At 48.6% G+C, this 23,900-nt stretch overlaps 1 protein-coding gene across 1 annotated transcript in view; it reads left to right on the top strand.

Moving 5' to 3' along the window:
- Positions 1 to 23,900, top strand: part of LOC138423348 (protein FAM169B-like) — a 91,627-nt gene that overhangs the window by 12,106 nt on the left and 55,621 nt on the right. The window contains exons 2-3 of the mRNA XM_069559248.1: positions 6,547 to 6,680; positions 9,761 to 9,860. Of these exons, the coding sequence (XP_069415349.1) occupies positions 6,547 to 6,680; positions 9,761 to 9,860 (234 nt within the window). The remainder of the gene's footprint in view (positions 1 to 6,546; positions 6,681 to 9,760; positions 9,861 to 23,900) is intronic.

The following is a 23,900-nucleotide window of genomic DNA, read 5'->3' on the forward strand; positions in this document are numbered from 1 at the left end:
CATGTTTTCCTGAGTATGTGCCAGAGCCCTCTTCCTTCCTGATAAAGGTTAGACAAATAGGGCACCATAATGCTGACCGTGAGGGGTGGAAGGGCTCAAGTTCAGGGTCAAGGTGGACCTGAGCTTCCTGTAGCTATATCAGGTGAGGCCCCCTCTTCTCTTACCATTTGTGAGACATTTGAGATGCTATTTTCTCCTATCTGCCCCCATAGGGCTCCACATTTGTCCCCCAATGTGACACCTCTTTGAATGCAAAGGGAACAGTCTGTTTCAGACCCACCGCATCTCCTTTTGAATGATTCAGAGGGAAAAACAGTTTTATCTTTGTATCATTCGCCTAAGAATAAGATGCACCAATGCTCAGATTATGAGACCTTCATATTAAAAGCAATTAGGATTACATAAATCTTTGTGTGGGCGGCACACAAAGTCATCTGCATATTTTACCATCTTAGATTTGGGTGGGACAAGCCATGTATTCTCAGCCAAGGCAGTGACAAGTTGCAAGTTGGCCAATACTAAATCTGTGATAACAGAGCAACAGGCTCCCTGTCAATTCCCGGCGATGAAACCTACCCTGCTACCTGCCACCTGCAGACCTTTCTCAGTGCTGCCTCTGTTCCCTGACAACTTTGCTCATCTGCTTAGAAATTCTAACACATTCTACATTCTGTCTTCCAACTTTTTTTTTTTTTTCAATTCTTTGCTAAGAATATTCTGGCAATCAGCTGCTCTTCAAAAACCAACAAAAATATCCAAGTGTGTATTTGCTTCACCTTCTGTTCTCTCCTCCTCCAAGTGGAGGATTGCTCTGCTGACACCAAGCTCCCCTTGCCTGTGGTCCTTCGGCTGCAGACATTGGCATGTTTGCCCTCTAAGAGTGATGGGTTGTCTGGCCCTGACATCATGTCACCTCATTCTTCTCTAAGGTGTCATTTGTCATCTGTTGGTCAGTGTTCTGGACCAGGGGTCCCTAGTTAAGTAAGTTTGGGAGATAAACCCTGGATTAAGAAAATCCCATTGCTGCAAGGTGTCTAAACGTCCTGATTGCTGATAGGTTCATAGAACCCCCAGTAGTGAGCTCTGAGCATCACAACAGGTCCCCTTTTCCCAACTTGCTGGTCTCAGAAACCTCCTTTCACAGCATATCTTGTGAAGCTAGTGTTCCAGAGAATATATGTGTGAAAATGCTGGCAGGATACAAGGGAAGTCAGGAACCTTGGATTCTTTGATATTAAATAAACCCTAGACACTACCTCACATAACTGTGGATATTTCTCACTGTGAGCAATGGCCCTCTTTAAAAATTAAATGTAATCATACTTCAAGTTAAAAGTAGTTCTCAGTTTTGAGGCGTGCTGTGGAGGGTCAGGATGAAGTTTGCATTTGTGAATACTGAACTTTCTTAAAGCAGACAGCTTGGAAGTGGATTTTTGAGGTGCATGCCTCACTGGGAATCAGGGACCCTGCCAAATTCCTGCTGCTGAATTCTGAGCCAGGCAGGTGGCATTTGGAAAGCTTCCCCTTTAGGCACTACCCTGCCGAACACCTGGGTGCAGACACTTCTTGTCAGATACCCTCTCTCTGGTTGGCATGGAGGAGCTGAGTTCTCTGCCCAGCTCAGAGGCAGGCACTTAACGCCCCTCAGCAGATTTCTCCTGTAATAAGGTTTCCTTCTTCTAATAATTTCCTTTTAGAAGCAAACTACTTTGGACGAAAACAACCAGCCTGCTTATGTGAAAAAGGAAAGAAAGAAAAAAAATTCTGTGCAAGTGATATCTGCTCTTAGCCAATTGTTAAAAACAAAAGTATCAGACTCTAATTTTGCATCCTTAAAATTGTTTTCACATATAATCATGAGCAAGAATTGTTCTTTCTGTAGTTCAAGAATGACAAGTCCCAGCCAGTTTTTTCCAGTGACATACGCCACGCAGTTACTGACGGGGGCTCTCAATAAAGTCAGAATTTTTCAAGAGTGGGGTTAGCAGAATTTAGAATCTTCTTATTAATGTTTCTCTTAATTGTAGACCCATATGAGAAAAACTGCACTTTCCTAAAATGGAAGAATTTTCCTAATCTTTGGTGTGAGGTGGTGTTTGAAGAGACTATTCTGCTACTGAATCGGTAGGTAGGTGCAGAGCGTTGATCCTTTTCAAAGTCTTCATTAGTTGGCGTTGGTGTTTACATTGAGAGGACCAAGAAATGCTAGAAAAGCTCTGAATGCTAGGACTGGTGGCTGTGGCTGACGGATCAGCAGTGGGTGATGGGCAGTGGCTCGGAAGAGTGTGGAGGCCCCTTACCAGCCCTGGAAGCTCAAGCTTTGGTATGGAGATTCTGAATGACTTCGGCATTTTCCCTGGAAGACTGCTTTAAGACAGACCTCTGCTTTTGTTTTTTGGGTGACCAGAGCCAACATGTGCTTAGAGTGAATTCTTACACGCGGGGTTGGTTTGGGGATTTCGATTTCTTTACGGTCTGCACTGAATTATCATTTCAACTGTGTGCCTTTTTTCATGAAAGCATCTTGCATTGCACTGAAAAGATTACATTCTTTTGGCTTTGGAAAAATATTTCCTGTTGGGTTCAAACCATTAAAGCCTCTTAGCCTTTTGTATCTTGAAGCCCCTGCCTGGGTCTGCCTTCCCTCAGCAGCTGGGCAGCCGGCCGGGCTGCCTGAGCGCCTGCGGAAAGCGCTCAGACTTGTTTACTCCTTGCAGCCCCCTGCCTGCTGGGAGTGCCCTGGGAGGGGAGGCTGGGCGGGGCCTTCCTTCCTCCCTGTGTGAGGGGGGTCACCAGCCCGTGTTTGCGTGTGCCTGTGTGTCTGTGTGTGTGTGCCGGTGTTTGTCCCTGTGTGTGGGCCTATGTGTGTGTGCTTGTGTGTGCCTGTATTTGTGTGCGCTTGTGTGTGCCTTTGTGTGCTTGTGTGTGTAGCTCCTGGGTTGGGGAGGGGTCTCCCTGCCCACCTGGCATTGGAGGCCCTCTCCCCTCTCCTACCTTAAGCAGCTCCGGTTTTTGCTCCCACCCAGTTTCCCAGAAAGCTCACCCAAGCATTTTCCATGTAAGAGGAAATCTGCCTGAGCTTTGCAGATGGGGCAGTCTCCCCGGAGAGAAGAGAAGGAATTAAAGCCTCAAAGGCTGGAGGATCGCAGCTCCCCGCTGTCCCTGGCTGGCTCTGGGTGCCTCTTCCTTCTCGAGGTGCAAGGGTCTGGCCCAGCTTAGAGGTCTGAAAGAGGAACCTAGTGTGGGGGCCACGTTGCTGTGGGTATTGAGATGTTTGGATATTCCTTTTTCAGAGGGTTAGTGTTTTCCTAGAGGCAGGCCCATGCAGCCCCATGCTCATGCCTTCTGACTGATTGACTTTGCTGGGTTTCTGTGGAGAAGACCCCCCCCCCAGGGGCCTGTCCCTGGGCTGCAAAGCAGTAGCGCCCTGAGGGACCAGGGTGCCCACCGAGTTCTTTGAGAGGCTCTCCCAACTCCGGCAGCACACCCGGCTGGGGGATGATTTCATGCTGCTCAAGGAGCAAAAGATGCTCACTGCATTTCTCCTGACCACATGCGGCCAGAGCCAATGCCGGGCAAGCTGTGACAGCCTCAGGGGCAAGCCAGCAGAGCCTCTGGGCCCGGGGGTCTCGGGTGAGGTACCCCTTCCTGAGCCTCTCCAGAAAAGCTGGGCGATTACACTGTGCTCGCGGTCCCCTGTTGCCAGGGGTCTCAGCTTGTGTGCGTGTGTGTGTGTGTGTGCCTGCCCGTGTGTGTGGACGGGGGTTGGGGGGGTCTGGGGGCATCCGTAAGGCTCTTCTGGCGGCCCTCAACCTCACTGGAGTAGACCGAAGACCCATCGGACACACACCTCTCCCAAGACGTGGGCTGGCCCCAGAGAGGACAGGCCAAGTGGGATTTCCACTTGCTCCTTCAGACGGTGCTCCTGGGGGCGTCTGGAGAAAGGCAGCGGATTGAAAGCGTGTTCGTGGGAGAACCTCGTGGCCTGAGTCGGGTGCCCAGGGCTGAAGCAGCCCACTTGCCTGTGCTTTTTGCTTCATGTACCAGGATGTGCGTGGAATCGTCTGTCATACCTGTGGGAAGCCGCGGGATCAACTGGATGAATAGCAGTCTGAACAGAGAGCTCAGCTAAACAACCACCCACATTTCTGAAGTGCGTGGGCTGAAAAAGGCTTCGGTAGGGAGAGGCCCATATTGGGGGGTTAGGCAGGGCTGGGAGAAGAGAGAACCAGCGCTCTGAGGGTCTGTGAGGGTCTTCTGGTCCCCTGTTGACTGTGAAAAGCTGTGAAAGATCGGATGTGCAAGGCCCTGCAGGGCAGGGTGGGGCGGGGTGGCCAGGGCGCCTCAGGTCCCGTCCTAGGCCCAGCTGGACTCACACACAGACTCAGGGGCTCTCAGAGCCCTTGCTTCTGGGGCTCCAGGAGCACCCCAGGAGTGCTGGAGCTTGAGATCGGCCTTCAGGATGGCAAGGCGGGGAAGGGGCCTGCCAAGGCAGGGAGGGGGCCTGCCAAGGCCTTTTGAGGCTGGCAGAGGAGGCTGTCTGGATGGTGTCACCAAGTCATCAGACTGTTTTACACACTCTGAGATCAGACAGGCCTGGTGTTGCCGCTGGCTAGCCAGCTGGTTGCCTCTGCAGGCTTCAGTTTTCTCAGCCATAAATGGGAGTCAGGCTGGACTCAGTGAAATCGGAGGCAGGGAGGACTCAGCAGCCTGTTGTCACCTGGCGCCAGGGACTGGCTGCAGTGTTTTTATTGGGGGCAGACGGAGGAAGGATGGGCAGAGGGGAGAGGTGAGGGCAGAGGGGAGAGGTGAGGCCAGAGGTTATCATTATGAGATGCTGATGCCTTGAACTGACGGCATCAGGACAATTGGAGAGAGGTGCTGCAGGCCGAGGCTTTGGCGACAGGTTTGAAGGGGTCCCCTAGTAAGGAGCCATCCAACGCGGCTTGGATCTGTCAGCTTTGAGCTGAAACGTCCAGAGTGCCCAGTGAGGAGTGGGAGTGGGAGTGTGTATTGGGTCTGCCTGGCCACCATGTCTGATCCGTTGCTAGGGGCTTCCTGGCCCACCGTAGTGAGAAGGAACCTGGGCCTCCTTGACTGTGTGTGTGTGTGTGTGTGTGTGTGTGTGTGTGTAGAGAGAACACACGCTCATACACACACAAATGCACACACACACCCCAGTGTGTGCCTTCCATAGCAGGATATCTCTGCTGCCTAGAGGCACAACCTTGTTTAGAAGGAGACCCCCAGCTTCATCACTGCCTTGTTCGTCATCACTGAATGGACTGCTAATTCTTCACCTCTTTATTTGAAACATTTGCATCAGTATATTTATAGTTGTAATTTTTGGGGTATGTGTTTCACACTCAGATACTTAAAATGGATAGTGGTAGAGTGTTTTTACTTATCTTTTCATCACTCTGTGTGTGCCAGTGACATTTTTACCAAGAAGGGTCGGGGCAAGGCTGAGTCCTGGTCCAGCCCTGCTCTTGACAGCCTCTGTTTCCTACGCGCACTCCCCCCAGTCACTGGCAGTACAAGTCATCAGAGGCAAACTTGGTGAACTGGAGCCACGAAACTTTTTGCTGCTGAGAGCAGTCTCTGTTCCCTGAAAAGTGGCTGGCAGAAGGAATGGAGATTCTGAGAGAGAGTGGGAAGCTGGTATTTCAGTGGGTGTTTATGTGCAGGCTTATCTCTCTTGAGGAGGCAGAGGAGGGGGAGAGGGGAGGAGAAAGAAGAGGAGAAGACAGCTACTCTGACACCCTTCCCACCACGGGAGGCCCAGAGGCGCGTCAGAGGAGGGGGACTGCAGGAGGGATGTGCCCGTCAGAGGTGAGCTAGCATCTCAGGGGAAAACCAACCGCTAGTTCTGAGCTGAACTGTGTATACTCAGTGTGTATGATTATTCCAGGATATAGTTTTCCTGTAAAAGTGTGGTGATAAGAAAGAGATGCTGAGTAGAGACAGGAGATAACTTACAAATTAATCTCCAATAGTCTTTGTACGGCCATATAGGTTTGCATATGTAGTTTCCTAGTTCATACTAACTTGTACATTTAAACTCTTACAGTTGAGCAGCTCAGTTTAAGGAGAACTGGCAAACCAACTTCAAAGCAAATGTAAGCTGGCAAAATAATTACTCAGGCTGGATTTTGTCCAAGTTATCAAGGTTCTCACCCGCTGGGGTCCAGTCTCAGGGTACATGTGGCCACGGCGGCTGACCCTACTGGAAAATACTCGGGAAACCATTTTATAATTTGAGGATATAAAGAAAGTTTCTGCAGTGGTCCAAGAGGGTTCACATTGAACCTCATGTCTTCTGGGGGTGGGTGCCAACCCCAGCATCAGGGCTATCTTCTATTTTCTTTTGATTCTTGCTGCTATACTGCTTTTTTCTTTTACACTTAAAAAAAATAGATGAATGTAATTTTTAGAGCAAGTTTCAATTGGCTGCTTTTTTTCTTTTTCATATTCAAGAAGTAAGTGACCTTTATCTCAATGAAAGAGTGGAGCTCATGTCATTTTTTTGCCTTCTTTATCCCCCAGTGGGCATTTACCCCGTGGATATTTTGGAAGACGATCCTGCTGGGCATCAGGAAGCGACTCTGGCTTACTATGCCATGCTTGGGGAAGGAGCGAGGCCCTCACCAGAGGTTTTCTCTCTTCCCACTGGGGAGCAGGTATGTGTGATCTTCTCATTGGTGGAGAGTTCTGTATAATCTAACTTATTAGAAAGGAGGATGTTAGTGAAAGAGTATTGCAGATTTAAAAAAAAAAATCCTTTTGGAGTGAATACGAGAATGATTCCACTCTGAGAAGCAAAAGGAATCCTGGATTGAGATTTTAGAGTCATGAGGGTAAGTCCAGATCTACAAGTCAACAGGACGATCTGCTCTGAATCCCATGTCTACCACTTAAGAGCTGTGTGACCTTGAGCAAGTGACTTTACCTCTCTGGTCTTGCTGTTCTCATCTCAGAATTTGGGACAATAACTGTGCTTACCTCATACTATTGTTCTGAGGATTAAATGAGATGCTGTGTGTATTGTCTGGCTGGCCTCAGTTTTCCCATTTGTAAATGAGGGGATTGACTGACCTCTAGTCTCTAAGGTTTGATTAAGTCCTAAAAGTTTGTGATTTGGAATGAAGTTGTACCAAGTATGCTTTTTAGCACGGATAAAATTATGCTTTGAATATGGACTGGAAGAAATTAGAAATGAAAACTTAGGATGGTGGGCTTGTGGGTGAAATTTAACAATTGTGCTATTTTTAAGACCTTTCCCCCACTAAGTAAGTAAAAAGAATATGTGAATCTTGGACTGTACCTAAATTGGTTACCTGCTTTTCAGATTTGAGGCTGGTTTGTTGAAAGAGGCAAGTTTTTCTTGTTTTATACAAATAAAAGATCACTCATACCAGGAGTTGTTGCTGTCTGGCAGGCAAAGTTAGTTGAGGAGGACAGGGTTTTATTTTGCTATACTGGAGTTGTTCAAGAGTTAATTAAAACAATGGCTTGTACAGTTTATATAGCATGGCTTCCTTGAGATTTTGGAGATGCTTGTTTGTAATCAACTCCTGGAAGAATCTAGCTCCCAAGGGTGATTCCTTATTCTGGATCTGCGAAGGAGGTGGCTGCACGCACACGCTTTCAGCGCCGCCTAGTGACAGCTGTGCCGGAAGGCGAGTAGGCGCTCAGTCACGGCTAGGAGCTCACTCTTGGGGGGGCTTACTCTTGGGGAGCAGGGGGCTGGTGGGCTGAGGACTGCTGGACAGAGTATGGGGCATGCTGGGTAATCTGAGAAGTGTGGTGAAATGCAGGAGTTAGCCCTTAGGTACCTTAAGGATGCACTTTCATTCATCTGCTTTTATTTCATGCTTATGTATGGGTTACAACATTACTTACACAGCAAAACAAACTCTAATATGTACTATGCTCACAAAGTGAATACTTTTAGTGTTATTATTAGCAAAAATCATAATAAAATAAGATCGTTACTAGAATTAAGTTGTTTTAATGTGATAGAAGTGCTGAAATGTCTTTCCACCAAGTTGCTTCTCCTCCTTCTAAACAAAAAGAAGAGTCCTGAAAATAATCATTTGGTTTCCTACCATTTTAGGAATTAATTAAGAAACGGTAGCTATTTCCTACCGCTTTAGCAGGTTTTGAAATAGTCTGATTTGTGATGATTATGGATCTTCTCATTACTTTTAGCAAATTTAACTTTTCTTTTTGATCCCAGAGAAATTTTTTCAAGCAAAACAAGAAAAGACAAGATAAGGATGTACCATACTGCATCACACTGGTCCTGCCCAGAACCTTTTCTTTTCATAATTAACTCTGTTTTCAGTCTTGAAATTGCCTTATCATATTTAAAATACAATAATGCTTATTGATTTCTGCTGGTTATAGAACAGTGTATGCTCAGTGTATACTATTTGGGAACTACAGTCAAGAACAAAGAAAATAAAATCACCCATGTTAACTGCTGTGGACACTTTGGAGTGTTTCTGTTGGATTTTATTTCTGGGCATGCCTTTTTAACATGCAGAGCACACTGGGAATACAATATTGTCCATAATAAGCATCTTTCCATGTCGATACGATGCTTTGTACGTATTGTTTCTAATGGCCTTGTAACGGCTGATGCTGGGCGAGTCTGAGGGGCCAGCTCAGGCAGTCTTTGTTCTGGTGGCTTGAACACAAGCAGGCTCCAAAATGACGACAGGTCTCAGGATTTAAGAAGCAGTCCTCTGAAACCGTGGAGGTCTGCTATAAACTTTTACAGGCAGCCTGCTTGCCTCACTCAGCCCACACATCCTTTTCTCATTCTCTTCCACTCTCCTCGGTTTTCAAAACAGACTTTGCCGTGGAATGCGTTGTCCTTTTGCTTAGGGAGCTGAGGCCTGTGGGTTTGATGGCCAAGACAGGCCTGGGCATGTGGGCACTTGAGAGAAGGCAGCCCAGTGTCAGAGACCCTGCTTGGAGTCCCTCAGGGTCATGAGGCGCTGAGGATCGTCACCCCCTGGGTGCCTCAGAGCCAGAGGAGAGCCTGGGTTCCCAGAGAGGGTGTGGGCTTCTCAAGGCTGCTTGCAGGGGCCTGAGCCAGGGCAGCAGGCAGCCTGGCACTGCAGGTGGGCATAGGCTTGTCTTCTCTGGTGGCTCAGTGGGTAAAGAATCCGCCTGCAACATGGGACACCTGGATTCGATCCCTGGGTTGGGAAGATCCCCTGGAGGAGGGAAAGGCTACCCTCTCCAGTATTCTGGTCTGGAGAATCCAATGGACTGTCTAGTCCATGGGGTTGCAAAGAGTCGGACACGACTGAGTGACTTTCACGACAGTTCCCAGGCTTGTCCAGGCTGTTTGCACAGAGTGGCCACAGGAGGATCCTTGAGGTCAGCCTGGCAGGTGTGGCCTCACGTGGCCGACAGCTTTCGAAGGTGGAGCCCCAGGGGGATTTGGGTGGGAAGGCTGCTGGGGCCAGAGGGGATGGAAGGAGAGGCCGCGAGGCCTGAGCAGACAGCCCGGTGAGGGAGGGGCTGAGTGGGTCTGCTGGGGGAGGCGGAGGAAGGGCCTTGTCAGGCTGTGCTTGCGTGTGGCTCCGAGTGCCTGAGGTTCCATGTCTGCTGCCTCCGTCCTGTCAGAGGAGCTCTGTGCCACAGTGTTCTTTGAAAGAGCGGCGTGCCAGCTTAACTGTTCAGCACTCTCTTGTGCCCTTACTGTGATGACAGAACCAAGTGGTGATTTTGTTATTTTTTTCAGGTTAAACTTGAAGCTTCGTCTGTTTGCTTTTGCACCATGCACCGTGATGAACCTCAACACAAAATCTTGGTCTTGGTTAATCCCCGGGACACAAAGACAGGTTAGTAGTTATTAGTGAATTTAATTCACGAGAATTCTGATTTGCTTACAATGGATGGAATCAAATACCTCAGAAGTGATGGTTCTACTCTTTGGCTGGACGTAGAAGGTCAAGGCGGAAGTGATTTATTTTCACTTTTTAGAGATCCGTGAGGGTGTTATGGGTTTCTGTTTATTGATACACGTATTGATTTTTGTATTAAAGACACCAGACACCTTCTGGCCCAGAGTGACAGTATTCAGAGCTGCTTCTGAGTGTCACACTCGCTGTTCTCATTATTAATAACAGCATTGCGTGCACAGCCCGAGTGTCACTGCAGCCCTGTGAAGTGCAGGACCGTTTTTTTTTTTTTTTTAAATCTTCTTTCTTCTTATTTTTGACTGTGCTGGGTCTTTGTTGCTGGGTCTTTGTGGGCTTTCTCTAGTTGCAGCGAGCAGGGGCTACTGTCTTGCTGCGGTGGCTTGTCTTGTGGCTGAGCACGGATTCTGGGGTGCGCAGACTTCTGTAGCTGTGACTCCTGAGCTCTAGAGGAGGCTCACAGGCTCAATAGTTGTGGTGCACAGGCTTAGTTGCTTCTCAGCATGTGGGATCTTCCTGGACCAGGGATCAAACCCACATCTCCTGCATTAGCAGGTAGATTCTTTATCACTCAACCACCAGGGAAGCCCAAGGACCATTCTTATCCCTGCCAGACTGGATGAGGAAACGTGGCCTCTGATGGTCAGCTGGTGCAGGGTACGGGGTTTTTGCAAGGTGATGATCTGGTGGGGTTTTGTTTCTGGTGGTGAAATTTATGTAATCAGTAGCACATTTATTCTTTCTCTGTATCATGAAGCACCTGTTTGTGACCGATTTTAGCTTCTCGGGTGAGTGCTCTGAGCTTGCATGGATGGCTGTTCTTGGCTGCATGGGCAGGGTCTGGGGCTGCTGACAGTGAGCAGTGTGAGGTGGGAGAGGGTTCTAGCCCATCAGTCTGCCTGGAGCCCAGGCCACCAGCAAGCTGGAAGCAAAGCTCCTCATCTCTGACCTCAGGGGAGCCCCAATATAAGGTCAATCCTATTTAGAAATTTACTCCTTTATTATATTTTAATGTGTTTTTACAGATTTCCTGCAGTTACCATATATTGCTTTCCTAATAAGAAATTTAAAAGACCAAACCAACCCTTAGTGAGTTACCCCTCCTTCAAGGATGTGGTGTCTGCTCAAAGTTTGGGGTTAGGGAGCTTCAACTACACTTTGCAAAGGGGCCTCCTTCAACTCTCCAGCTCCCCTGGGGATGAATTTTTGCCTTTCACTGTGTGTACATCTAAGGTCTGTAGTCAGCAGATGACCTGTTCCATGGGTGTCATAAAGCCCAAAGTGACATCCTTGACCGGAGAACGTTATTCAGCACATATCTATCATGAATGCTTCTCTCATTACTAATCCTGAGACACAAGTGTGCTTAGTTAGCTGTCTTGGAGTTTTGGGCATGTTGGTGAAGCCTCCTCCTTGCTTCAGGGCTAGGGTTGGCTGAAGTGTGTGAGAGCCTTCTGGTCAAGGTTTAGCACACTTCCTATTCCTGTTTGGCCAAGTCCTTGTTGAACAAGGGGGCTGGGATAACCCCAGGACTCCGACTTTGCCTTGAATGCACCAGGTTAGTGAAAGTAACAGGAGGTGCCCACAGATTGTCAAAACACTCTGAAAATATCGTTTGCCAGTTTTAAGAGGATGTCCAAATATCAGCAGCCCTCTCCTCTGCCTTTTTCTGACATTTAACAATATTCTGGTTAAAGGTCTTTAACTGCATTTGCATAATGTAAAAACATATGACTGACTCATAAATCTGTTTCCTATTTCCATTGTACTTAATTTTTCAGTTGTTTTCGAGAGTGTATTATAATAAATATTCATGAGCTTCAAGAAATCTCACTCTGGACCTTTCTTTATATTTCATAGAGCTTTAAATAAAGTTTCCAAATGTTTTCCTGCTGCTGGGCTCTGTGATGGTTGCTGAAGTTTTGCATGATTTCCAAAAAGCGCTCAGGTGTTATCCACACCTTGGGCTCTTTACTCTGGTATTTAGAAGCGGGGATCATGCATAAATGCCCCTCTGTGGCTTGAGACATGTGGACTCCCAAGCAGCCAGTGGTACCACAGAGCCTCTTGCCACTTGGCACATGCGCCGCTTCAGCCATGTGCTCTGCTGTGACCTTCGAGAAGGCTAGCCCTAGTTCCTCTGTAATTTTCCAGTGACATTCATGAAGGTCTGTGTGTTTGTGTGTGTGCGTGGTTGCCTGTGTGCATGCTAAGTTGCTTCAGTCAGGTCTGACTCTTCGTGACCCTTTGGACTGTAGCCCACCAGGCTCCTCTGTCCATGGGATTCTCCAGGCAAGAATACTGGAGTGGGTTGCTGTTCCCTCCTCCAGGGAATCTTCCCAACCCAGGGATGGAACTCGAGGCTCTTATGTCTCCTGCACTGGCGGGTGGGTTCGTTACCACTAGCACCACCTGGGAAGCCTGTTTGTGTGGTTAGATGGAAGCTAAAGGGATCAGAGCTGTTTGATGAGACTGTGTATGAGTTAATTATCACAGTAACTTCTGATAACCCTGTGAGCAAATGAAAGACATCCCGGAGTTGTGAATTCCCCGGGGGCAAGCACTTAAAGTTCTTGGCGGAATAGTGTGAAGATGTGAGTATAAGCGGGCCTTGGAGACCTTACGGAGGTTCCAGACCACTGCAGTAAAACAGATATCGCAATGAAACGAGTCCCACAGATTCTCTGGTTTCCCAGTGCATAGAAAAATTATGTTTACACTATCGTCTATTAAGTGTACAGTAGCATTGTGTCTAAAAAATGTACACATCTTAATTAAAAATACTTTATTGCTAAAAACAGCTATCATCTGAGCCTTCAGCAAGTCATAGTAATCTTTTTGTAATAAGTAATATCAAACATCACTGATCACAGATCATCATAACAAATGTAATGATAATGAAAGAATTTAAAATATTGTGAGAATGACCGAAATGTGGCATAAAGACAGCAAGTGAGCAATTACTGTTGGGAAAACGACACTGGCTGAAGGCGGTCACAAACCTTCGATTTGTTGTAAAAAAAAAAAAATGCGATAAAGTGAAGCACAGGAAAGGGCAGTGCAGTGGAATGAGGTCTGCCGGTAACGCAGCCTTCCAGCTTTCTCCTGTACGAAGCTGAGGACATGCTTTCCGTGAAGGTGGTCTGAGAGGCGCGTGCCCTCATCCCATCTGTCCGGCCGCTCCCTGCTGCGCTCATGCTCGCTGTTTCTCTAATCAGAGGCTGGTTTCTGTCCCCGAGGGGACACAGCCAAAGGCTGCCAGGAGCCTCCCTTCCTGAGCTGCTTCTGCACCTCCCCCAGCGCTCTAGCTTTCATTTATTTCCCCTGTTTCACTACTCCTCTTATTTTTATATTATTAACTGATCTCAAGTGTTTACAAAGATTAAAAAGAAATAACTCTTCTCATCAAAAAAGTTGTCTTTTCTTACCTCCCGTATTGAATCAAAATTGCTCATCCTAGCATTCCAGATCCCCTCAGCTGATGGGCTTTTGCTCCTCTCACGTCTTCCTGGGACCTGTAGAGAATGAGATGAACGTGGACTTTGGTATCAGGCTCAATAGACGTGGTGTCCTGGCTCTGCCAACTGACTAGGTGACCCAGATAAATGGTTTGGCCTCTCTCCGCCTCAGTTCGGTCATTTGCAAAATGGGGACACCTTAGCTACTTCACAGAGGAGCTGTGAGGATGAAATGATCTGTGGCAGAAAGTCTGATGCTTTGGACCATCCAGGGCAGAGAGCAGGCATGGGATTAGAAATATTCTTCCGTCGTGGAGCGTCTTTGCATTCTTCTCTGTCTCTGAGTATTGCGCTGTAGAGGCACAGGGCTGTAGAATGGGAGGCCTTCCCATCAACTGCCGGCCAGACTTCGGCAGCTGAATTACCTCCTTGGCAGATTCTGCTTGCAAACCTTGCGAGGAAGGCGACCTCGCACTAAGGCCATCTAGTTTGCTTTGGAACCACTCTTAACGGTAAGACCATTGTTCTTTTTGCTCATCCCAAACTGCCTCATTGGATGAATATCATGCAGTCTGTCCCCAAGCATCCAGAGATAAAGAATGGGCTAGGGAGGCTGCATTTCTACACCACGCGGAGGAAAGGAAACAGGTGGCGATTCTCATCCTTGGGAGCGCAGGGGGCCTGGGCGCTGCAGTGGGAAGTAGACGGGACCGGGGCTGTCTTAATGGAAGGATGATGTTCCCGCTCAATTACAGCCCATTCTCTTTGGTGCTGCTCAAGCCGCGGCTGAAACAAACCGGCGCTTATCTGTGGAGAGCAACAGGGGGATGAGAGGGCTTGAAACCATTTGAACAAGGCTTGAGGAAACTAGGGCTGTTTAGCTTTAGAGAAGGGAGGCAGGGGTCCAGAAGCTCACGGTCGAAAGGGTGTTTAGATCGTTAGGCCCAGTGCTTTCCAAGATGATTTAAGTGGTACTGCTGAATTTCAGAAGGAGAAAAAGGATGATCTTTTGAATTTTATTTCCGTCTTAAACATATCAAGGAAAGAGTTTCTGTTTCCTATTAACATGGCTGTAACACTTAGAACACGTGTTAATCTCCTTTAAAAAAAAAAAAAAAAAAGGAAAATAGGTCTCCCAGCAGAGTACCCTTAGCTGGACTTTAAAGATTTGTCATTATAAGATTTGTTTTTATCATCATAGCACATGATGCCTCTTTTGTGGTAGGGCTAAGACAGTGGTACAGAGGAGCCTGATGGACTGCAGTCTATAGGGTTGCGAAGAGTCGGACCCGACTGGGCGACTGAGCACACAGAAGGTGGACTAGAGATAGGCCAGAAGCACGAAGGTGTGGTCCGGGGCTCTGGCTTCTCGTCTGGGGCTTCTGTGCCCTGGGAGAGCCTGCTCTGCTCTGGGCACAGCTCCATTAGGATGTTCTCCTTAAGGAGCCCACACCGATGTGTCCGATGTCTCCTCATGGGCCTGCCACCCCCAGGGGGCCATCCAGGCGGGTGGGCACGGCCGTCCCAGACGGCAGTTCTCCCCAGGCTTGCGGCCAGCTGCCGGGCCTCCCACGTCGCCCTCTGAGACGGCCACACTCATGCTGCCTCTCCTTTGATGTGGATCTTCTGCCCTTTATGAGTGGGTGGCCTGGGTTAAGCTATTTAGCACCTCTGGGCTTCGGTTTCCTGTCTTCCTGCTGGGGGTGGGGGGTGGCCCGTGGCCCAGCAGCCAGGTGTCCACCGGGGAACTTGTTAGAAATGCAGGAGCTTGTGCCCCCTCTCCCCGCCCAACCCCCAGCCCTGCTGAGTCAGCATCTGTCCTGTATCAAGATTCCTAGGAGCCACCTGGGAAACTGGTGCCAGAGAACTGGGAGGAGAGGGGTGGCTGGTGAGACCATGCCTCACTTTCCTTGGACATTCTGTTTCCATGAAATTAGCCTTCGTTTACCTCGGCATTTTAGCAGAACCAGCCCAAAGCTGACACCTCCAGCTGACACCTCCAGCTGACAGCTCATTACCGGGCATAACCAGCTCCTGGGATTTTAATGCAAACTTGTTGTCAAGACGTGGCTTTGTCCTCCAGTGTTTGTGTGGTTGTTTTGAATCCACAGGAAGGACTATTTTTATTCCTATATACATGTATGTATACACACACAGAGATTTATGGCGCTGTAGTTCATGTATCATACAATTACCCATTTAAAGCATACAGTTCAGTGGTTTTTAGTGTATTCACAGAGCTGTGCATCTCTCACCACACTTGATTTTCATTACCCTTAAAAGAAACCGACCCCACTTCTCTACCCGCCTCAGCTTTGGGCAATCTCTTCTGTTTCTGCATATCCGCCTATTCTGGACATTTCCCTGGAATGGACTCCTGCAGTGTGTGGACCTGTGCACCTGACTTTCTTCATTCATAATGCCTTCAGGGGTCATCCATGTTTTAGCACGTTTTAGTACTGCATTTACTTTTTATGGCTGAGCATTATTTCACTGTATGGATTTGGCACCTTTTGTTTATCTGTTTACTGACTGATGGGCATTTGGGTTATTTCCACCTTTTGACCATTGTGAGTAATGCTGCTGTGAAAATTGTTATACATGCTTTTGTGTAGATGTATGTGCATTTATGGCAGAAAGTGAAGAGGAACTAAAAAACCTCTTGATGAAAGTGAAAGAGGAGAGTGAAAAAGTTGGCTTAAAGCTCAACATTCAGAAAATGAAGATCATGGCATCTGGTCCCATCATTTCATGGGAAATAGATGAGGAAACAGTGGAAACAGTGTCAGACTTTATTTTGGGGGGCTCCAAAATCACTGCAGATGGTGATTGCAGCCATGAAATTAAACGACACTTACTCCTTGGAAGAAAAGTTATGACCAACCTAGATAGTATATTCAAAAGCAGAGACATTACTTTGCCAACTAAGGTCCGTCTAGTCAAGGCTGTGGTTTTTCCAGTGGTCATGTATGGATGTGAGAGTTGGACTGTGAAGAAGGCTGAGCGCCGAAGAATTGATGCTTTTGAACTGTGGTGTTGGAGAAGACTCTTGAGAGTCCCTTGGACTGCAAGGAGATCCAACCAGTCCATTCTGAAGGAGATCAGCCCTGGGATTTCTTTGGAAGGAATGATGCTCAAGCTGAAACTCCAATACTTTGGGCATCTCACGCGAAGAGTTGACTCATTGGAAAAGACTCTGATGCTGGAAGGGATTGGGGGCAGGAGGAGAAGGGTTGACTGAGGATGAGATGGCTGGATGGCATCACCGATTCGATGGACGTGAGTCTGAGTGAACTCTGAGAGATGGTGATGGACAGGGAGGCTTGGCATGCTGTGATTCATGGGGTCGCAGAGTCAGACATGACTGAGTGACTGAACTGAACTGATGTGCACTTATCTTTTCAAGTTTTTTTTTTTTCTTTAGATTAATACCCAGAATTGGGATTGCTGAATCATGGGGTAGTTCTGTTTTTAAAAAATTTAAGGGACCCCCCCAATACTGTTTTTCATCATGAGTGCACCAATTTACATCTCTACCAACTGTGCATAAAGTTTCCCTTTTCTACACATCCTCACCAACACTCATGATCTCTTGACTTTTGGATAATAACCATTCTAACAGATGGGAGGTGATATTTCCTCATGGTTCTGGTTTGTATTTCCCTGATTATTAATGATGTTGAGCACTTTTTCATGTACATGTTGGCCACCTGTATGTCTTTGGAAAATGTCTGTTCGGATGAACTGTGTTTTGAGATCCAGTTTCCAGGGTGTGGAAGTGGGTGGTTTCCCACAGCATCAAGTAGGTCTCCAGACCCCAGCTGGATGTTCTGTTCAACTCAATTCGGGCACTACCTGGAGAGACCACCAAAGTCTATAGGTTAGGGTTTTGGTCCTACCAGATTCCCTGCTCCCCACTTTAGGTGCCAGTCTCAAGCCCAGGCAGTTCCTTCTGACTGAGTGGCTATAAGCCAGAGGTTAGCGTCATTCTATGCCTCCAAGTGTTCACCAGCCCAGAATCTCTCTGAACCCAGTCCTTTTGGAGTTTTATAGGAGCTTCATTACATAGTCATGATAGATTAAATCACCGACCTTTGGCAACTGATTGAACCTCTCAGCTCTCTCCCCCTGCACGTTGGGGGATTGGACCAAAAATTCAAGCTCTCTAATCACTCAGTTGGTTCTCCTGGCAACCAGGTCCCATCCTTGTGATCCTTGTGTGTGTATTAGTCGCTCAGTTGTGTCTGAGTCTTTGTGACCCCATGGACTGTAGTCTGCCAGGCTCCTCTGTCCATGGGGTTCTCCAGGCAAGAATGCTGAAGTAGGTGGCCATTCCCTTCCCCAGGGGACCTTCCCGACCCAGGGATCGAGCCCGGGTCTCCCGCTCTGCAGGCAGGTTGCTTACCATCTGAGCCACCAGGGAACCCCGGGTTCCATCCTCGGGTGGGTCCAAAAATCACCTCAATGATATAGTAAGTGACACCTTCTCTGCTCTTGGGGTTCCCTGATAGCTCAGTTGGTAAAGAATCTGCCTGTAATATAGGAGGCCCCGGTTCAATTCCTGGGTCAGGAAGATTCGCTGGAGAAGGGATAGGCTACCCACTCCAGTGTTTTTGGGCTTCCCTTGTGGCGCACTGAGCGCGGCCGAGAGGAGCTACCCCACGTCCGAAGTCAGGGGCAGAAGAGCCGGGAGGACCCCATGCCCGAAGGGCGGCAGCCAAGAGGAGTTACCCCACGTCCGAGGTCAGGGGCAGCGGTGGAGAGTGCCAGGCTGCGATGGCGCAGGAACTGCCGAGAGGAGCTACCCTGCGTCCCAGGTCAGAGGCGGCGGCTGGGAGGAGCTACCCCGCATCTGAGGCCAGGGGTGGCCGGGAGGAGCCACCCCACGCCTGAGATCAGGGGCAGCGGCCGAGAGGAGCGACCCTGTGTCGGAGGTCAGGGGTGGCTGGGAGGAGTCACCCTGTGCCCGAGGCCAGGGGCGGTGGCCGGGAGGAGCAACCCGACATCCAAGGAGCGGTGGCTGAATGGGCACAGGAGGGCCTAGAGGAGCTATCCCACGATGAAGGTCAGGAACTGGGGAGGTGAGGAGATACCCCTCGTCCAAGGTAAGGAGCAGCGGCTGTGCTTTGCTGGAGCAGCTGTGAAGAGATACGCCACGCCCAAGGTAAGAGAAACCCAAGTAAGATGGTAGGTGTTGCAAGAGGGCATCAGAGGGCAAACACGCTGAAACCATACTCAAAGAAAACTAGACAATCTAATCGCACTAGGACCACAGCCTTGTCTAACTCAATGAAACCAAGGCATGCCTGCAGGGCCACCCAAGACGGGCAGGTCATGGTGGAGAGGTCTGACAGAATGTGGTCCACTGGAGAAGGGAATGGCAAGCCACTTCAGTATTCTTGCCTTGAGAACCCCATGAACAGTATGAAAAGGCAAAATGATAGGATACTGAAAGATGAACTCCCCTGGTCAGTAGGTGCCCAACACGCTACTGGAGATCAGTGGAGAAATAACTCCAGAAAGAATTAAGGGATGGAGCCAAAGCAAAAACAATTCCCAGCTGTGGATGTGACTGGTGACAGAAGCAAGGTCGATGCTGTAAGAGCAATATTGCATAGGAACCTGGAATGTCAGGTCCATGAATCAAGGCAAATTGGAAGTGGTCAAACAAGAGATGGCAAGAGTGAACGTTGACATTCTAGGAATCAGCGAACTAAAATGGACTGAAATGGTTGAATTTAACTCAGATGACCGTTATATCTACTACTGTGGGCAGGAATCCCTTAGAGGAAATGGAGTAGCCATCATGGTCAACAAAACAGTCCGAAATGCAGTACTTGGACACAATCTCAAAAATGACAGAATGATCTCTGTTCATTTCCAAGACAAACCATTCAACATCACAGTAATCCAAGTCTATGCTCCAACCAGTAACGCTGAAGAAGCTGAAGTTGAAGGGTTCTATGAAGACCTACAAGACCTTTTAGAACTAACACCCAAAAAAGATGTCCTTTTCCTTATAGGGGACTGGAATGCAAAAGTAGGGAGTCCAGAAACACCTGGAGTAACAGGAAAATTTGGCCTTGGAATACGGAATGAAGCAGGGCAAAGACTAATAGGGTTTTGCCAAGAAAATGCACTGGTCATAGCAAATACCCTCTTCCAACAACACAAGAGAAGACTCTACACATGGACATCACCAAATTGTCAACACTGAAATCAGATTGATTATATTCTTTGTAGCCAAAGATGGAGAAGCTCTATACACTCAACAAAAACAAGACCAGGAGCTAACTGTGGCTCAGATCATGAACTCCTTATTACCAAATTCAGACTTAAATTGAAGAAAGTAGGGAAAACCGCTAGACCATTCAGGTATGACCTAAATCAAATCCCTTATGATTATACAGTGGAAGTGAGAAATAGATTTAAGGGCCTAGATCTGATAGACTGCCTGATGAACTGTGGAATGAGGCTTGTGACATTGTACAGGAGACAGGGATTAAGACCATCCCCATGGAAAAGAAATGCAAAAAAGCAAAATGGCTGTCTGCGGAGGCCTTACAAATAGCTGTGAAAAGAAGAGAGGCGAAAAGCAAAGGAGAAAAGGAAAGATATAAGCATCTGAATGCAGAGTTCCAAAGAATAGCAAGAAGAGATAAGAAAGCCTTTTTCAGCGATCAGTGCAAAGAAATCGAGGAAAAGAACAGAATGGGAAAGACTAGAGATCTCTTCAAGAAAATTAGAGATACCAAGGGGACATTTCATGCAAAGATGGGCTCAATAAAGAACAGAAATGGTCTGGACCTAACAGAAGCAGAAGATATTAAGAAGAGGTGGCAAGAATACACAAAAGAACTGTACAAAAAAACCTCTTTACAACCCAGATAATCATGATGGTGTGATCACTCATCTAGAGCCAGACATCTTGGAATGTGAAGTCAAGTGGGCCTTAGAAAGCAACACTATGAACAAAGCTAGTGGAGGTGATGGAATTCCTAATGAGCTCTTTCAAATCCTGAAAGATGATGCTGTGAAAGTGCTGCACTCAATATGCCAGCAAATTTGGAAAACTCAGCAGTGGCCACAGGACTGGAAAAGGTCAGTATTCATTCCAATCCCAAAGAAAGGCAATGCCAAAGAATGCTCAAACTACCACACAGTTGCACTCATCTCACATGCTAGTAAAGTAATGCTCAAAATTCTCCAAGCCAGTCTTCAGCAATACGTGAACCGTGAACTTCCTGATGTTCAAGCTGGTTTTAGAAAAGGCAGAGGAACCAGAGATCAAATTGCCAATATCCACTGGATCATGGAAAAAGCAAGAGAGTTCCAGAAAAACATCCATTTCTGCTTTATTGGCTATGCCAAAGCCTTTGACTGTGTGGATCACAATAAACTGTGGAAAATTCTGAAAGAGATGGGAATACCAGACCACCTGACCTGCCTCTTGAGAAATCTGTCTGCAGGTCAGGAAGCAACAGTTAGAACTGGACATTGAACAACAGACTGGTTTCAAGTAGGAAAAAGAGTACGTCAGGGCTGTATATTGTCACCCTGCTTATTTAACTTATATGCAGAATACACCATGAGAAACGCTGGACTGGAAGAAACACAAGCTAGAATCAAGATTGCTGGGAGAAATATCAATCACCTCAGATATGCAGATGACACCACCCTTATGGCAGAAAGTGAAGAGGAACTAAAAAGCCTCTTGATGAAAGTGAAAGAGGACAGTGAAAAAGTTGGCTTAAAGCTCAACATTCAGAAAACGAAGATCATGGCATCCGGTCCCATCACTTCATGGGAAATAGGTGAGGAAACAGTGAAAACAGTGTCAGACTTTATTTTTGGGGGCTCCAAAATCACTGCAGATGGTGACTTCAGCCATGAAATTAAAAGACGCTTACTTTTGGCAGAAAAGTTATGACCAACCTAGATAGCATATTCAAAAGCAGAGACATTACTGACTAAGGTCCGTCTAGTCAAGGCTGTGGTTTTTCCTGTGGTCATGTATGGATGTGAGAGTTGGACTGTGAAGAAGGCTGAGCGCCGAAGAATTGATGCTTTTGAACTGTGGTGTTGGAGAAGACTCTTGAGAGTCCCTTGGACTGCAGGGAGATCCAACCAGTCCATTGTGAAGGAGATCAACCCTGGGATTTCTTTGGAAGGAATGATGCTAAAGCTGAAACTCCAGTACTTTGGCCACCTCATGAGAAGAGCTGACTCATTGCAAAAGGCTCTGATGCTGGGAGGGATTGGGGGAAGGAGGAGAAGGGGACGACAGAGGATGAGATGGTTGGATGGCATCATGGACTCGATGGACGTGAGTCTGAGTGAACTCCAGGAGTTGATGATGGACAGGGAGGCCTGGCATGCTGCCATTCATGGGGTCGCAAAGAGTCGGACACGACTGAGCGGCTGAACTGCACTGAGTATTGCGTGGTGTAGGGGGAGCATGGAGTCCTTGCCAGGGAGGTGCCCGTCTGGCCAGCGTAGAAGGTAGGAGGCCTGAGAGGTTCTTCACTGCCTGCTCCCTGGGATTCTTCTCTCAGCATCTGGCTGGCTGGTGGGCATGCAGTGGGCACACAGCCACTCCTCTGCCCTGCAGGGCTGGGCACTCTGGGCCTGAAGCAGCACCCGTGGAGTCACCGGGGACCCAGGAGGCAGGCCCCCTTCATCCCAGGTAGTGCCCCACCTTGCAACTCTGGCCCTGAGTCTCGCCGACCCCCTTCTCTGAATGTTTTGAAATTTACGTTCATAAAGCCTGGGAGATCCTGGTGGCTCAGACAGTAAAGAATCTGCCTGCAATACAGGAGACCTGGCTTAGACCTGGTCAGGAAAAATTCCCTGGAGAAGGGAATGGCTGTCCAGCCCAGTGTCCTTGCCTGGAGAATTCCATGGACAGGGGAGCCTGGCAGGCTACAGTCCATGGGGTCACAAAGAGTTGGACATGACTGTGCACCTAACAGTTTCACTGTTTTTCACTTTTCTTAAAGCCTTCTCTACGCTCGTGGCCCCTGACTGGTGGGAAGGCTGTGCTGGGGGAGTGGGCAAGATGCCCCGTGATGTTATGGAGGCTGGGTAGGGACTTGGGCGGGAGGAAGCATCCTACCTTTGGATCTCAGCTCTTCGAGGAATGTCTTAGTCATGATCAGAAGAGAGGGTGGAGAGATAGGGAGGACAAGTGTTGGGGGTCCAGGAGTCTGGGGGTGCCCAGAGGAGGGGGCTGAGGGCTTACCCGGTGGAAACAACAGGATTTGGGATGGACTGGAGCGGGCAGGGGGGCAGTCCAGGAGACTTGGGCTCCAGCCTGAATCAGTGATAGTGGCCACAGTGCTGGGTGATATGGAAGGAAAAGCTTGGGGTGAGGCAACCTGAGCTCCTCTGCAGGGTCTGGGGGCTGTCAAATTGGAAGCAGGGTCTGGGCTTGGGCTGGGTCCCAGCTGCACACCGCTCTGAAGCCTTTCCTGGCTCTTTCTTCCTGGAGGGAGCGGGGTGAATTGCAGGGGAGGCGGCAAGGCTGAGAAATGGAAAGTAGGGTCCTTGAGGAGAAGGGGAGTGGGGCGGGCGGGGGGTGGGAGGGGGAAGGATGTTTGTGTTTGTTACCACATGCTGGCTTCCCTGATTGGAACATCGCTCCCCCCAGCTCGCCTCCAGGACATTTTGTGACCAAGCATAACACTCATCCTTCAAATTGCTGCTAATTTATTTACGGTTTTTGGTGATTGCATGTCATGTGCACCCTGAGAAAAACAAGCAGGGAATCAAAAAATGATGATTTTTTCCTGGAAAAGCATGCCCATTCTAGGCCTGCAGCGACAGCAAGAGCCAAGGGAAACATTCAGCTGAAACCAGAGCCACGGAGGAGCCGCCTTCCCGGTGGCTGTCGTGGGCTGGGCGGGGATTGCGACACGGTGGGCCCAGGGCCAGGCCTTGTCTGGGCTGCGTTTGGGGCAGGTGGGTGGTGGGTCACCAAGGGTGGTCGGGGGTGGGGAGTGAGGTGTGCCCTGAGAGGCCCAGGGAACTTCTGTAGCAAAGGAAGGGTCTTTCTGGGACGTCCCTCACCCCTGAGCAGGCCTCACAGACTGTGAGCAGGAGTTGCGGGGGAAGGCCGTAAGATGGGAGTGGGGGTAAGAAGGTGAAGGCTGTCTCTGACTGTCTGCAACCCCACTGACTGTAGCCCACCAGGCTCCTCTGTCCATGGGATCTCCCAGGCAAGGATACTGGAGTGGCTTGCCATGCCCTTCTCGAGGGGATCTTCCCAACCCAGGGATCGAGCCCAGGCCTTCCGCATTGCAGGCAGATTCTTTACTATCTGAGTCACCAGGGAGTGGAAATAGGGGAGGAACTGTGAATCTCTGAACTTCAGGGAGAGGGGACCCTTCCAGAGCAGCTCCTGGTTCCCTGGGTGCCTTGAGGGAGACGTCAGGCCTCCCGGCCGGTGGGAAAGATGGGGCCAAACCCAGCTTTGTTTGCAGAGTGAGCCTACAGACGTGAGTCG

This window comes from Ovis canadensis, chromosome 18, assembly GCF_042477335.2.
Source record: "Ovis canadensis isolate MfBH-ARS-UI-01 breed Bighorn chromosome 18, ARS-UI_OviCan_v2, whole genome shotgun sequence".
Lineage (NCBI taxonomy): Eukaryota > Metazoa > Chordata > Mammalia > Artiodactyla > Bovidae > Ovis > Ovis canadensis.